Raw genomic sequence first — 16,219 nt, forward strand, 5'->3', positions numbered from 1 at the left:
TGCATACAGTACTACACAAAACCTTCCCTGAAAGGACATTTGATGATGTATGAGAGTTATGATATACAGAACATAACAAGTGCTGCAATTATTTTTATCATTGATTGATCTGCACATTAATTTTAATCAATCGAGACTCTAAAAGCCAAATATATTAAGTTCACTACCACGTATGACAAAAAATCAGCAAATCCTCACGTTGCAAAAGCTGGAACCACCAAATGTTTGGCCGTTTTTCTTAAAAAGTGACTGAGATGATGAATCAGTTGAGCTGTTGCCAGTTAATTTTCAGCGAGCTGACTGATCGCTGCAAACATACAGTCACGTAGGTTCACTTCAACATTGTAACAGTAAGTTGGATGATTCATACAGATAATAGTCACCTAAGAAACCTGTCCAGAAAAGTTGGATTTCCTCTCAAACTTGAGGCAAAAGGGATTTGAGCCATATGTGAAATCATTAAAGGGACAGTTCACCCCAAAATCACAAACACCAGTGTTTTCCCTGGCCTTATTCACCTAGACTGTTTTGGTGTGAGTTGAGATGTCTTTCTTCTCTTGAATATAATGGAGCGAGATGGCACTCAGCTTGTGGTGCTCAAAGCACCAAAAAAAATCCCCCCAAAAAACAAATACTTAAGCTATAGAGTGTGTCTCTTTCCACAAGCATGGAGCATGGTATGCATGCTGTTCTTGCAAACACCATCGCAGCATGGCAGCACAATGTCATAAATTTCAATCACTTAAACTCAACAATCAGAAGGAAACAAACTTTCTGGTCCCCGTTTCAAGTCTGTGTGCTGACTTGCCTTATCCCACCCAACCGTAAAGGTTTGCAAACTGGACGCCGTAAATGTTTACATCCCATGCTGTCACGAGCATGAGCCTCTTGTCCATGAGTAGATGCACGTTTCATTCTGGGCAGTGATACGGTCGGCGTGTGTAGTTCAGAAAGAAAATAGTTCATACATGAAACTGCTCACAGCAAGGTCTGTGGATTATCATGAGTAACTAGGTCACGATTTCTGGAAAGAGACATTGTTATTGAGTTTTTCAAATGTATTCTTTTGAGCTTTGAGCACCACAAGCCGAGTGCCACCTAGTTCCATTATACTCAAGCGAAGGCAGACATCTCTACAGCTGATATCTCCAAAACTCTCATGAAATAATCGAAAGAGATAAATAGCACTACAGGTAGAAGGAAAATATGTATTTTGGATTTTGGGGTGAACTGTCCTTTTAACCATGTACACTTTGTTCTGATTAAGTGAAATGTTCACTGCTGCCACCCACAGCCAAAAGCAAAAGTGAGCACTTTGAGAGTCTACTTCTTTCCTCTGTAATGGGCACCGACCACCATGTAGCTGTCAGGTGAGATGTTCAAACTGGGCGGTTTCGCTTTGTCCCTGCAGACCCTGACCTCAGATCTACCACCCGGTCCTCCTCCTCCTCTGCAGGGGTCGTGTTTCTGCATGTAACTGATGAAGGTCTCCCAGCCTCCACCTACACGCACCATCACATGACGTTCATTCAGCATCTGCAAAGGTGACACCACACAGCACAGTCAAAGAGGGAATGCTGGGAAATAAGGAGTGCATGTATTTTCTGCCAGGATGTTTATGAATTCTCAATTATATGAACACATTATATGTACACACACACATGCACACACACACACATACACACAAATCTAATATTTACAAGCTTCTCATGCATGTGTAGCTCTGGCTATGAAAGGCAAATGATCTCTCGGATAGCTTTGTCAAAATCTCATTAAACCAAATGAAACAACACCTCGTGGCACCAGCTGAGCACACATGCAGGACTAATCCACATATGAACATGCATACACACACACATCCAGTGATGCACAAAGGCACACACACACACACACACCCACAGATCTGCAACACACACCACCTAAAAAACAGGATTTTTAAATAAAATGACGACTGTATAGCCAGTCTATGTGTTAGCAGTAGCTGTAGAGAGGTCAGTTGTATCTGAATCAACACATCCTTCACAGACAGCCGTCCTTACAGCTGAAAAACCAACTGCTGCCATGGCAACTACAGCCACAATACAAAGCCTGGAAAAAAAAATGAAAGGAGAAATTGAGATGAGTTCAGCGCAGACCCTCCTCAACTCCCTGCAGACATTAACATTCCCAGGAGGCCTTGCAAAGCCATCCGTTGTCCTGTCGGCAGCGGCCCACCCCCCTCTAGCCTTATCGCCAATAAACCCTTCATTATGGAGCCATTAAGAATGTGATAATACAAGCAGATCCACTCTTTTTATGTGGCGAGGTGTGCGTGTGTGTCATGTGTATGGGATGAAAAATCAATGGTACAAGCAGGGACACGCGCGCGCGGGCAGGCAGCAGTAGAGGAAAGCCCAGGCGATGTGGTCCGTCTCAGCTGTCATCCTGCAGATTAAAATGTTGAGGTTGACAGGGGTCAAGTCTGACATCCTGAATAAACCACTTTCCTGTCAGACGTGGAGGGAATGTAATTCTGACTGATCCTCATTCTCAAAAATTCAGTCAAGTTGATTTTCTAAAGAAATAATATATAAAGAAATCCAGGATTAATATCAGATACATTATACAGTATATAAATTACTTTTGGCCAGTATTTACCCTCTTCATCATCTTTTTAATTAAGTTGCTTGATTCTCTTTACACGGCTAGAAAACTGGAGATTTTTAAATCGTTTATCGGACATTTATCTGTTTTATAAAATTAGACCTTTTAAAGCTGAGGTTTATCTGATTGTTCTATGAAATTCAAGTTCTTAAAATTTCTGAGGTTTTTCTGATTTTTAACATATAATAAGATCTTATATGACTTTTACCTGAGGGTTATCTGATTGTTTTATAAAGTGAGAGCTTTTAAACATTTTTATCTTACGTTTATGTTTTTTTTCTATAAAACTCAATGTTTTAATATACTGTATGTTGTGTCTGGTTGTGAAGTTGTTTCACTATGAATGTCTCTGTTACCTGATTAAATTAAGTTACAATATTAACTGACATCAGAACTATTCAAAAACAGGGACATACAGTATTTTGTCCACCAATATGCCAAATGGATTAGTAAATGCAAAACATTCTGTAGTTACTGTACTGTTACATTTTTCTGTACTGTAATATTCAACACAAGCCCAGTTTGTCAGGCAGACTATTTATTCCTGTCTCTACAACGCCCCCCTCCCCCCCTCCAGGTCTCCATACAAAGTGTGCTACGTCTGCAGCCCATAAACTACCGTCTGGATTCCCCTGTGTTCTCCCTGGCAGCTCCATTGATTCCCTCTCTCCTTTCCTGCTGAAAGATGCATGAATGTACTGGGGAAGGAGGAGTCATTCACACACCGGCCAGTAGGAGGCAGGCTTTAGCCACATCCACTGCTTTTGATGTTGTTTTTTTGGGAACAGTCAGTCCTTGAAAATTTACAGTAAGGACACAAACTAAGCAGCATTACACTGTATGGGCTGCTGCAGGCACATGTGTGTCTTATATCTCTGTCCAGGTTGGTGTTGTAAAAGAGATCTTAATCTCAACGAGATTACACAGACGATTCACATCACCAGTGCAAGTTGAGGAAGTAGAGATGCCTCGTCCATCTTTCTAAGGCCTGTAGACAATCAATTAACTCAGCAATGATAGATTATCTTGTTTTTGTCATGTTTGTTTATTTGTTTTTGATTTTGGGCTGTATGAATAAAATCAAGCTGACTTATCTCAAATGAAGAGAAACAACTATTGGGAATAACTGCCACAAAATGTAGAAACATTTATTGGCCCCAGAGGATGAAGCTTAATGTCTTTGGTGATCCCCTCGGTGTATATCTAGTATCACCATGAGGTTGATATTTTCGATTTTTAGTGAAATGACTCAACAACTATTGGATGGATGGACAAAAACTTTGGCGCAGACATTCATGGTTCCCAGACGATGTACCTTAATGACTTTGGTGATCCCTCAACTTGTCTTTTTAGCACATAGTTGTGGTTTTACATGCTACATGCTAAACATTATACCTGTTTAGCATCAGCATATTAGCATTACCACTGTGGTGATACTGTGGCTTGCTGGTGTTAGCATTTTGCTCAAAGCTCCACTGTGTGTAACCAAGCTGCTAGCATGGTTTTGTTCATAATTTGCAAAAGATTTTTCACAGACAATTAAAATAACATGAGCTGTCATTTAGGACATTTTCCTCCTTTTCCCTCCTCCACTGTAAAGTCAAAGGTCAGGGTCATGCACAGAACAAAGACCCTGGAGCCTCTATGTGTGTCAATGTCTTGCTCAAGGACTCTTGAGATTGGAGAATGATGAAGAGGTCGTTTGCCAAAATGCAAGACTCAAGGCATAAAAAAAATTCATCATCCTCATTTTGGTCCCGATTTGGCTCAGATAAAACTAGAATTCAAAACAAGATGTTTGCATGTCACTTTAGGTTTATCTCTTATGTAGAGAGCATGAACAGAGAATTGATGGTGCATGATATTGTGAGGTATTTGAATGTCTTTTCCTTCCACTGACACAGTCAGACAGTGTCCCTGCGACAAAGCTGAAGGAGAGCCTAATTGGGTGCAGAGAAGAAAGAAAAGCCTTTCTCTTTTTTAACACCAAAGAATGGCAGAGCACTCCAGGGCCAGCGTGATTGAATAGCCTCCAGAGGGAATAGAGACGGCGGGACGGGGGGGGAGTGGGGCGGTGGGGTATAAAGTTTACATGTGAGCAGGGGCAGTCATGCTCAGCCGCTCATTAACAAGCTGTCTGATTAAACCCCTCGCTAATGACTGTGTCTGGGTAATCAATAGTATCTGCTCTTTAAAAAGGTCTGTACACAGAGAATGGCACGCTCTCCTAGGAGCTGCACAGGGGTTATCATGGTATATGGTAATTGAGGATTATGGTGTGTTTCCCTGCACACGTGTAGGCAGCTGTGAGCTTCAAGGTAATGGATGGAGTCAGGGTCGATGAGCTGCGGCGCTCTATTCACACAGACGAGGTGTGTTTGCTTGGCAGGAGAAAAGGGAAGGGGAGCAGCGCAAGAATCAGCTACAAACTTGTAATTATAGCTTGAAACCGACAGAGTTATGGTGAAACATTGAAGCTGCAAAGCCGCACAGAGGAGGCGGGCACGAAAGGTCAACAGTCAAGAGAACGTAGAAAAACAGATCCTTGAAATATTGAAATATAAAATAGATAAAGGTTGATTTTCCTCTTTTCTGTACATTTCATGAAAGATGTTCTGCTTGACCTGAACATAAACTTAATAACATGCTTGGGTTATCGCGACTTTATTGCCTTTCTTTGATGTGCTGTTGAAACGCGCCCTTGTGTTATTGACAGGTCTGCTGTGGAGAAACAGGTGTTCTGTGACTTGAAAGGGAGCATTACTTTCTAAATGGGTAGTAAAAAGTATGTCGTCTGTCAGCCAGTCAGTCGAAATGTTGCTGTAACTCTGTAGTAAGCAAACCACCGCTGACAGACATTTGACAACCAGTGCAGAGAGTGGTGGGTCAATACGATTAACAAAGCATTAAATAGGCTTCAACTAGTGACCAATTAGTCACCAAAACTGTGGTACACATCTGTGTAACAGTGGTTTAGGTCGAAGATGTATCTGTTTTAAGAATTTAACAGAGACCCCTTTAGCTCAGATCTTTCAGTTATTCCCAGTGATATGGCGTTTGGAAGAAAGTGGCAAAAATCCTCTTGAAAATCGGTCAGTTGCACCAAGAGGACTTGGATCTGGTCATAAGTTAAGTTGGTCACATCTTGGCATTCTAAGTTAAACCTTAAAGTTACACCAGTTGAACCATATTGACTTAAGCCTTCTTTCTGTTAAGACCAGGTTAGCAATTAAAACAAATATACAGCCTCTAGTATTGCATATCTTCTACTATGTGCCGTAAACGCTCAAAGAGATCTATTATTCAGCAGAACTGCGTGGACGTTTAATTAATTATAATCAGTGAGAAGTACCAGTGTGCAACCATGTGCACTGCACTGATCTGTCCAGCTGAATTTTATGTGCCACTAATGAACATTAATTTATGTAATTTATTGTAACAGAGTAGCTAACCTGCTGGTATAAAGAGACACGGAATATTTTTTTAACACAAAGATTTAAATAAGTTAATTATATATAACTTTTGCTGACTAATTAAGAACAGCTCCAGAAATGCATGATGTTTTAAGGGAGTATGGGGATACTGCAATTACTAGTGGTGAAGTTAGTTGAAACAGACAGTGAGCTCAGTAACAGTTGCCCATCTATTTACTCTGAACAACCATTGATGTCCTCCACCATCCCTCTCCAAATCGATTGCTTCTTATTGGTTATTATTTTCTTGTGCTGGCTGTACAGCTCTAGTGATTTTCTTACCTAAACGTGACATTAAATAATCTTTTCTCTATCTTTGATTCTTCATAACATTGCCACAAATTAGAAATGATTAGCTACAAACCAGTAAAAAGCAAAATATTATTATTATTATTATTTATTATTATTATTATTATTGACAATGTATCCTAACAATGCATGCAGTCTTGTGTATTCACATAAACATGCATCACTAACACCAGGCACTGTTGAGACTAGGCTTAAGTCTGGTTGGTGCAAACAATGTAAATTCTATTATAAAGAATGGTCTGACTTAACAGTTAAGACCAGATGCAGTTAAGACCAGTTGGTGCAACATGCTGCGTTTTAGTGTCAGTGCAACATTTCCATCCGTCTGTCTTGGGGACACTACTGACAGGCTGGATAAACACTTACCTTCTAAAGATCCTACTGGTTACAAGTGAGAAGGTCATTACAAAAAAAATGCCTGACCACAGGTCTTTTTGTCAGGATTGTTAAACATTTACCCTGATTACCTCAGATTACCTACTCCAGATGACCACAAAAAGAATTGAGAGAAAAACTGTGGGGAAAATTACATGTTTATTTAACCAATGCAACAGCTCAGTCATAAATATTGTATGTTTCATGCAATATTTTGTTGTAAATTTGGCCAGTTTACCTTGGTTTAGTGATCATTCCAACTTGTTAGTTTTATTTTCTGTTCTTCATTTATCTGTTTTTTGCTTACTGATCTTATAATGTTAACAATGTTCAAATAAAAAGTTTTGAAAAAGACTAATTTTAAATTTATGGCATTACTGAGCAACTGCACTGTGCACTAAACCTACACTGAAGCTGTTATTTTTTTTCTCTTTGTATGGATGGATGGTTGTGAAATGAAAGCTCTTTCTTATATTCAAATCTCCTCCCCACATATGTGCGCTTGGACTCCCGAGTGGGCTGCCATTTGAACTACACACCACAGTCATATCTGTGCAAAATCGTCCTGAAAGAGACGTGTTTGTTTTTCCTTCAGGTTTGAACTCTTCGCTGAAGGTCTATGTACTGAATAAAAATCATTGTCAGCCCAGTCTTATCCTGGCCATTGGTTGCCAAGCAACCCTGCCTCCCAGAAGGCCATTCCTCGAGCCTTTGTACAGACGCACACGGGTGGTGCACGACTGCGGGAGGCTGAAAGGCACCTACGTCTCCATCCCAAGTGATTGCAAATCAGTCGCTCTGACACGCTGCACTTGTTGCTGACTCAGCTGTTGATTAAAAACCTGGAGGCCTTCGCACCTCACATCTTATTATGGGTTGTAGCATCTATGACGCTTCTGCTTAATTATAATGTACAAGTCATGGTATCAGGCAATCAAGTTATAATTCTACACATCTGATTTCACATTGATGTATCTAAATTTACATAACTGTGGGGTTCATTTATTTATTTTACTACATTAATACCCAATAAAACAACATATCAGCAGTATTATCATCAAGCTAGTGGATGAGGTGGATGTGAACCAACTGTGTCTTCTAATATACAGTTATAGCCCACACTAGTTTGTATATTTTGATGTGTAACATAGTTGCTCCCTGGACTATATTCACTGGCAGTGTTTATTCAAGTGTAGGAGGTGCTACATTTATTATTTACATATATTTACAGATATTTTCACATATATTTTGCACAGTACGGAGGAGGTGAGGGCGGATGACGAACATGCAACATGTAGGATTTTGACACAGGAGAACATGGTTCACATCCTGAGTCCCGAGTGTGGGTAGATTTAGGTAAAAGAAGGATTGTACTGGACTGTAGTTTTCAGTTGAATGTTAATAGAAAATAGGTAAACACGCCTTGTCTTATGCTTCAACTCTGGACTTTTTCAATATGTAACCAAGATTAACAACCAATACTGCCTACTGAGTGCCTAAACATAACCATAACAAAGTTTAATCATGTTTTAGTTGCTATGAGTAAAATAAATCAAATATGCACATTCTGCAGATACTCCCAGTGTCAATATTTAGAGATTTTGGGACATGTACATTCACTAACAGTGCCTCCTTGTCTTGATAAAAATATGTACTCTGGGCCACATACAGTGCATCTCGAAATGCTGAAAATTCTCAGGAGTTTCTAGTAGACAGAGTTTAACTTGAACATACTTACCCGTATATACAGAACTTTATCGCCAACACGGTAGCAACCTTTAGGTTGTTTCTCCACAACAAACCTGGTAGGACAGCGGCAGGGGGGGTTTTCAATAATGTTTCTCACCTGAAACAGGTTAGACAGAGAGAATCAAGTACAAATATACAGTTTAACATCTGCTGGCTCAAACAAGAGGTCAAATACGTACAATATCATCCAAAATGTTGTTGGTGCCTGCGCTCCTCCGGCTTGTGGATTTGTTTGAGGAGCGAGGAGTCAGAGCTGCAGGTGGGGAGGTGATGGGACGTGTAGCTGTGGGAGTGTGGTTGTTTATCGTGGTGGAGGAGACTTTGGCAGTGGATTCCAGGGTTTGGCCTGGTGAGGGCGGTGAAGGTGGAGTCGAAGCAGATGTGCTGGTGGTGCAGGACGAAGAGAACAAAGGTGTTTGTGTTGAGGCGGTGGTTGTACAGGGGTTAGAGGACTGAGGAGGGGATAAACATGTAGGTACTGGGTTTGTTGTGGCTGATGGAAGATCAGAGGCGAGCACGGCGGCGAGTGTTTCAGACAGACAGGTTGCGCTTGGAGTGACGGGCGCAGGTGGAGGTGGAGGAGGAGAAGGGGCTGGGGGCAGGGATGATTGTGGTGGTGAATACAATGATGTAGGAGGAAAAAAGGAGAAGGGCAGACGGGATGATGGAGATAAGCACTCCGCCTCCTCCCTCTCTATTTCTCTGTCCAACTTCACCAACCCTGGAGGCTCTACTCCGTACCTGAAAGGAAGGTTTAACAAAAATATATCAGCAATTGTGAGGATAAAACAACACTAAATCACACAGTAGAGAACCCCGTTTACCAGGGGGCATGTGGAAAGACTGTGGAGCTCAAAATAAAAGAAAAACAAAAATATATTCATATCTTGAGTCTTCTGTAATTGATTAGTGAAAACTTTGGACATGAGCAGAGAAGTTGAAACAGTGAGATAAAATATGAATAAATAGTTGAAATAATAAAATTAAAGGATATGTGGTGAAAATATTGCTCGCTACCTGAAAGTAATGTATAAACAGCTGAAAGCTAAACCTAGTGAATAAATAATGGATAAAAAGTTATAATAGTTTAAAAAATAATAATAATAACCTCAGAACAGCCATAACAACACTGTAGACAGAGTTTATGATCAGCCTAAATCTAATGAGTAGGGGGATGGGGGCATGCACCAACTGAGGTAAAACTGATTATTTTATTCTGACATGACATGGAAATGTGTCTCCACCAGTTAAACTGCTTGAAATGTCATTCAGTGTGAGGCCAGAAAAATAAGTTAAGGGCAAACTCCCGCCAATTTGGCACAGTGGACAGGTCAGTCACTAAACGAACAACTGCAGGGAGAGTGGGTATCTTTTTAAAAAAGAAATGGAAAAAAATGGACAAGTGGACAAAATAAAACACTTAAATCAATGGATACATTTTTGAAATAGACAGCTAGTGATGGATAAACTGAAATATTTAGCTATTATTGGCCATGCCTTCCTAAAACAGTTGAAATAGTTTGCTTAAGCTAACATTAATGAATAAACAGTTGGAGTAGTTATCTAACATTATTACACGATTTTGTGAAACACTCGATTCTGATTGGTCAATTGAAGTATGATCTGTCATTTCTTTATAGCAGACTGTTGCTATGTATAATAGATTGTTGCTATGAAGAACAGGTTGTTGCTATGGACACGGTTATGATCATAGATTCTGGAGGAGCAATAAAATCATTTTTAAATCAACGAAATCCTTTTTAAAACAGTATTTTATTGTAATTTATTGATTAATTTTGGTAAGTAACCAAGAAATTAGCAGGATAATGCAAAGTTAGCAGGTCATTATTGTGAAATAAAAGCTGACAGGGTGATGCAGGACCATCCTTTACAGTACATAACGCCACGGAATAAAATGTTGAAACAGTTAGCCAACAGTAACAAAACTGAAATAGGTAGCTAACCATAACATTAGTGAATAAACAGCTGAAATAGTTAGCTGACACTGAAGTGACCTAAACATTGACAGTTCAAAGATTTATAATTAACAATGCTGAACAGCATCCAGTTTAAAATAATTTTAAATCAAATGAACACAATGAGTGATATCAGTGAAGGGTTACTTGATTTACTTTGTAGTGGGCTGTAGGGGGCATAAATGCAGAAATAAAATGTTGAGAACCACTGGAGAAGAAAACTGCTCCTTTACTGTTCTGTATTACTTAAATTGTTTAAGCACGTTGCATCTTTGGCCATTTAAAAAGTATTTTGTCTTTTTCTTCTCTCCTTTTTTTCTAGTTACCTGGCTGCAATCCGTCCCAGCTCCATCAGGCACAGGCACACCTCCCGAGGCTGTTTGTGGAGGACTTCACACATCACATGTATGGAGCACAAACAAACAGGGTGGAGGGGTAGAAATTAAAAAAAAAAAAAAAAAAAAAGAGTCACTCATCTGAAAGGAAAGATGTATCCGCAGATAAACTTGTGTCTGTGTCAAAAGAAAACAGGAGCAGCGGTCTGAACAGAGAGGACACATTTCAGGAGGTACTCTGTCTCTATTGTGAGTCTCTATCTTTGAAGCTGAACAGGAATTCCTGTGGGCCCTGAGCTGAGGGCATAAGGGTATGAAAGGTTCATCAACAAGTCAGCCTCTTTCCTCCAGTCCACTATCTGTGCATTAAAAACAGGGGATCGGTGCACTGTTTGCACCAGAATTTATTTTTTGTCATTCATTCATTGATTCATTCAAGATGACAATTGTTTGAGCATGCATAAGTATATTTACAGCTACAAAACAAAAAATGAGACTGTCACTATCAATAAAGGTATTTTATTGTCATTCACCTGTATTTGAGATCCACTATTACATCATGGCTGCAGCAAGAAAAGGAGATGAGAGAAAAGAAGAAAAAGAATCACGTGTGCCTTCATGTCACTGAGGCAGTAAACTGAAACCTGTCAAAGTACAGGACGTTCACTCAATTAGTAAAGTGAAGTAGGTTAGTCTGCCTGCAGGAGGGGGAACTTATTGTTGTTGGGGATTAACCTGCACATTATCACTCTCACGCATCAGCCGCCCTGCGTGGACATGCCCGAGTTGAAAGTGCATAGAGAAGAGTACATTTAATGATACAGAAGAACCACGTTAGCATGTTGACAGCAGGTCGTCTTCACCTCAGGAACACAGAGCATCATACATACAGAAGGTGTCAGTGAGAAATGGCACAGGGAGTCTGAAACCTAATCATCACATTCACTGAGTCACGATTGGTGTGACAGTCGTGACTCATCTTGACAATTTTCCGTATTTTATTTTTTTTCTTTTGTATATATAAAACCAGTATTTTGAGTTGTGAACTTTCATTCAAAGAAAAAAAAAAGCTTATTTGTTCTGAATCATTACAAACATACCTCAACTTTTTCTAACTTTTTCTAATTCAGTCAACTTTGAATTTTAAGTTTAAACATATATTTTATTTTTTACAGTGTAGCGTACTCATTATTTCGCAGTAGGCAAGTTTAATTAAGTTAAAAGTAGATGAATGTCAAGATAATTGGAGATAACATTGGTGGGACTTTGATTTGATACTCTGATGTACCATGCTGTTCTTAGCTAGCTAACTACTTGTCATGGTTTGGGATTCTGCTTGTTATTTCCTGTTTTATTTTGGTAGTTTTCTGGTCCTCCTTCGTGTGTTCTGTTTTTACTTCCTTTCTTTGTCTGTTTTCCCGCCCTTTGTGATCACTAATTATTTTCACCTGTCTCTGACTGCCCTCACCTGTGTCTTGTTTTCCTTCCCCTTCCTAGTGTATTTAATCCCGTGTCTTGTCCTTTTTCCTTTGTTGGTTCATTCTCTCGTCTCGTCTCCGTGTTGGTCAGTGTTTCTTTGTGTTTTTGACTCATGGATTTCTTGTTTTTTTTTCTCCCTGCCTGTTTTTGGATTCTCCCTCATCACTCATGTAAGTTTTGTTTTTGGTCTGCAGTTATTAAATATCTTTTGAACTCTCCCCCCTGCCTTCTGGTTGTCTGCATTTGGGTCCACCTCCTAGTTAAACTGTTACACTACTGTATCTTAGCTCTGTGTCGCTAATATTGAAAGACTGAATGATTGATTGATGGGTTGATATCACAATGTTATGGGTTGAAATTGTTGGTTCAACATAAGCACACGTCATGTCTTGTTTTACAGGAAGAAACCATGATTGGATTTTAATATAATAATACAAAGAAATAGAGTTTTGTTTTGTTTATTTTTTTCTTATTTCTTTTGCAAATATTGTTAAACAGGTGCACTATACGCCTGGGTATCTGATCTAAAAGGGTTAAAAAGGCATTTTTCATTTAATTTTTTGCATTGGATTTGCATTCACTTGAAAATGCAACAAGTTAATTTTTAGAGGTTAAAAAAATTGTGGATCATGTTAAAAAACGGCTGCATAGAAATAATATAATTTAAAAGTAACAGCTGAAGCGAGCAAAAAAGTGTTTTATTTTATTTTGTGTAAGTAACATGATGCACATCCTAAGATCTTTTGACAAATGATCCACGTTATGATGAGTCTGTCACATTTATACAGACCGAGACTGAGGAGGAACGGAAAGTCTGAAAAATAAATATAAGGGACACGATATTCTCACACAGACACTACACTTGATGGCACACAGACAGTTGTTGTGACTTGTTTTATTATTTCTGCCTCAATAAGATGAAAGTCTACAGATTTTAATTTAATCACTTAGGTCCTACATGTCCTGCGCGACATGATTCACTTTAGGTCTTTACTGGTAAAAGAAAGGGAAGAAAAGGTCAGAGCTTCTTCACTCCATGATGTCAGGCACAATCTCCGGTCTTAACTCACCCAAATCCTCTGACTCGAAAAGGTAAGCCTCGTCAACGCCGGTCTTTCGACACCAGTACAGGAAGTTGGCAGTGTTGTCTCGGGCAAAAAACGATCCAGAAGTTGCATCGGCTCGCCAGTGAATCACTCTTCTTACGAAGGGCTGTGATGCACAAGATTAATTAATAGATTAATATCGATATTAGTTCTGTAATGACAAACAATCCATGTGATCTTAAGATTACAGTGTGTTTAAATATGAATACAGTGATAGTTAATGGTGATTAGACAGAAGAGGATTCCTCTTGGTCGCCCACGTACCAGATGTTCCTCGTATATGAAGAACAAATCAGGAACAATCTTTTCAAAAGGTGATCTCATGCAAGGTGAGGCTAAGTAATTGAAAACATGAACAGACATGGACGACAACTGAATGCACCACCAGACACAGACATCACCAACCTCAGATCTCACCTGGTTTTACTGGATTAAATCTCTATAGGCTTAACCTGCTCTGACATCCATTGAAACATTTCCTCTATAGACTGTATATTATTGGACCAAAACAGGTCTTTTTTTAAATTTGGTAAAACTATAGAGAAAAAACTGACACCATCATCATCATGACTTGAAAAGATTCATACAGTCAGAGTAATATAGGGTTCCTACACCTTTTTCAAAGTCAAATTCAAGCACTTTTCAAGTATTTTCAAGATGCATTTTAAAGCTCAGCTAACAGTAACAGCACCTTACAGCCGTGGTAAATCTCATTTATAAATACATACTCAAAATGATTATTTTACTTCATCACGGTATTAAGAGTTTCACATTTCAAAATGTGTCACCTGTTTGTAAATAGACAAGACATCCCATACAGCTTGACTCTGTCAATCACAGGACAAATAACTTAAATTTCAATACATTTTTGTCTTTTTTTTCTCTCTTGTTTCAGTTTTCAAAGTTCACAGCAAAATAAAACCCTTCTGAAATGAGTAAGCACAGACTTGTATATTGGTGATAATTAGTTTGCTTTCATTTGTGCTGGAATAAAATCACTTGCATGGTATTTTGTGTTTTTGTGATTGCACAAGTTCTCTCTGTGTGAATGTGTGCATGACTTTGTGTTGTTGCAGCACCTTGCCGTTGTTGGTGTGGATCATCTTGTCCTGTAGCAGCTGTGCCAGCTGACAGAGAAGGACGCCGTTATCCAACCTCTCCATCAGACTGTCTGCTGTGAGGTCCACACCTGAGGATACACACACAAACGCACTGAATTATCTACGGTAAATTGTAGTTACCACTGAAGACACATCATTTTTCACAGAAAAATGCACAAATCTTTATATAGAGGAGTTTTAAACAAAAATGAGGTGAAAATGCAGAGGCGCTGCTGATTGTTGTGTGCCAGGGGTCTCCCTGAATCATTCAGTAAAGGTGAAATCACTTATTAGCAAATTCCCAGAAATCTTTAAAATAAAGAATTAAAATAACAAGCCCTATTACTACCACATTTCAGCCTGCTCCGATTTGCAACTTGTCACATACTGTTGATTTTGTTGCATATTTATCCTTCTCAGTAACAGTAACACCTTGGCAGATGAGCTGGTGAACCTTCAACTTTATGTAGAAATATGTGACTTTCCTAAATACACATGATATGACATGCATACTGCAGCAGTCAGATATCTGCACAGAAGAGGAAGACAACAACTGATTTATGGATTTACAAAACACCAAATGTGACCACAGGAATGTTTCATCTGAAAGAAGCTGTGAAGTAGTAAACAATGAGGCAGTTAAAGTATTAACACATCCAAATTACCTCTCTGTTTCAAAACCTCTTTGACCTACAAACAATTTGGATTGTTTTCCCCTTGTAGCATCAGTCAGAAACGTATCCTGCTGGAGTCTTGTCACTTTCCACACGCGCTCTGACAGGTTGTGACGTGCAGACCCTTTATGTTTTCCCTTTCCCTGGAGTCCCAGCCACAGTTCCCCTCACTGAGAGGTATTTCAAGGATTTGGGATAATAAGTAGGTTAATGTGCCTCCATGTTTAAAGTGATGGCTGCTTTTTCACCTGTACTTCAAAATAAAAGCCCCAGTTCCAAACTTGAACTCCTGAGAGTCTTTCATCTGTAGATAACTGCGATGAACTGAAGTGATGTCATGAGTATCTTGAATAAAGTTTAAAACTGACATCTCTTTTTGTGTTTATGTTTAGGTGTTTTGTAAAAGAAAAGGCATGTTGATTTTCAGTTTTACAGACTTTTACATTCAATTAACGTCTTATATCCAGACACTGTAGCATGAGGATCGATGAAGGAAAACTTTCTCACCCATGAGTTTGTTGAGCCAGAAGGCCAGGTCTTCTTTCATGGGCAGCAGGCTGGCGTCGTGGCGGTAAGGCAGCCATTGGTTGTATTCCTGAGGACTGGCGAGGCCAGGTCCAGAGTGTCTGTACTTTTGACTAAGAAGACAATTCATCCCCAACCCAGTCATGTGCCTCGGGCTCAGAGGACCGTCAAGGCTGGTGTCCATCGCTTCCACTTCCCCGTCCATGCTTCGGTCCTGGTCGGTCTTTGATGGACCCTGTTGGACCAAATAAAAGAAGGGTTTTTGTGCTTTTGTAGTGGCTGGGTCATCCACTGTATGGATAGCACAATAGAAAAGCTCAGGAAGACATACGTTTGCCAAACCAACTAGCTAGTCTTCATTTTTGAAGTCTTTTCTCTTGTAAAACTGGAGAGGGGGGAGTTCACTTCAGATTAAGTGGAAATCTAAACAGTATTTCTTGGTTTTACAAGAGAAAAGTCTTCATGGATGGATTAG

At 39.5% G+C, this 16,219-nt stretch overlaps 1 protein-coding gene across 1 annotated transcript; it reads right to left on the reverse strand.

Moving 5' to 3' along the window:
* Nucleotides 1-623: 623 nt before the first annotated feature.
* gas2b (growth arrest-specific 2b) lies at nt 624-15,973 on the reverse strand. Its single transcript, XM_084724159.1, has 7 exons — nt 15,727-15,973; nt 14,525-14,634; nt 13,410-13,551; nt 10,852-10,915; nt 8,729-9,290; nt 8,539-8,646; nt 624-1,536 (listed from the first exon to the last, which is right to left on the reverse strand). Exons 1-7 carry the CDS (start codon nt 15,947-15,949, stop codon nt 1,324-1,326), a joined length of 1,422 nt encoding a protein of 473 aa, XP_084580285.1. The 5' UTR covers nt 15,950-15,973; the 3' UTR covers nt 624-1,323.
* Nucleotides 15,974-16,219: the final 246 nt, after the last annotated feature.

The sequence above is a fragment of the Lutjanus erythropterus genome, chromosome 1 (assembly GCF_056507025.1).
Source record: "Lutjanus erythropterus isolate fLutEry1 chromosome 1, fLutEry1.hap2, whole genome shotgun sequence".
In the NCBI taxonomy this organism is placed as follows: Eukaryota; Metazoa; Chordata; class Actinopteri; order Lutjaniformes; family Lutjanidae; genus Lutjanus; species Lutjanus erythropterus.

Excerpts from the sequence above, each read along its gene's own strand:
- gas2b (XM_084724159.1), bottom strand. The coding sequence starts at position 15,949 with ATGGACGGGGAAGTGGAAGCGATGGACACCAGCCTTGACGGTCCTCTG. Across the intron at positions 8,647-8,728 it reads ACAACATTTTGGATGATATT|GTGAGAAACATTATTGAAAA; the intron begins GTACGTATTTGA and ends AACCTGTTTCAG. Across the intron at positions 1,537-8,538 it reads ATAAAGTTCTGTATATACGG|ATGCTGAATGAACGTCATGT; the intron begins GTAAGTATGTTC and ends TCACCTTTGCAG.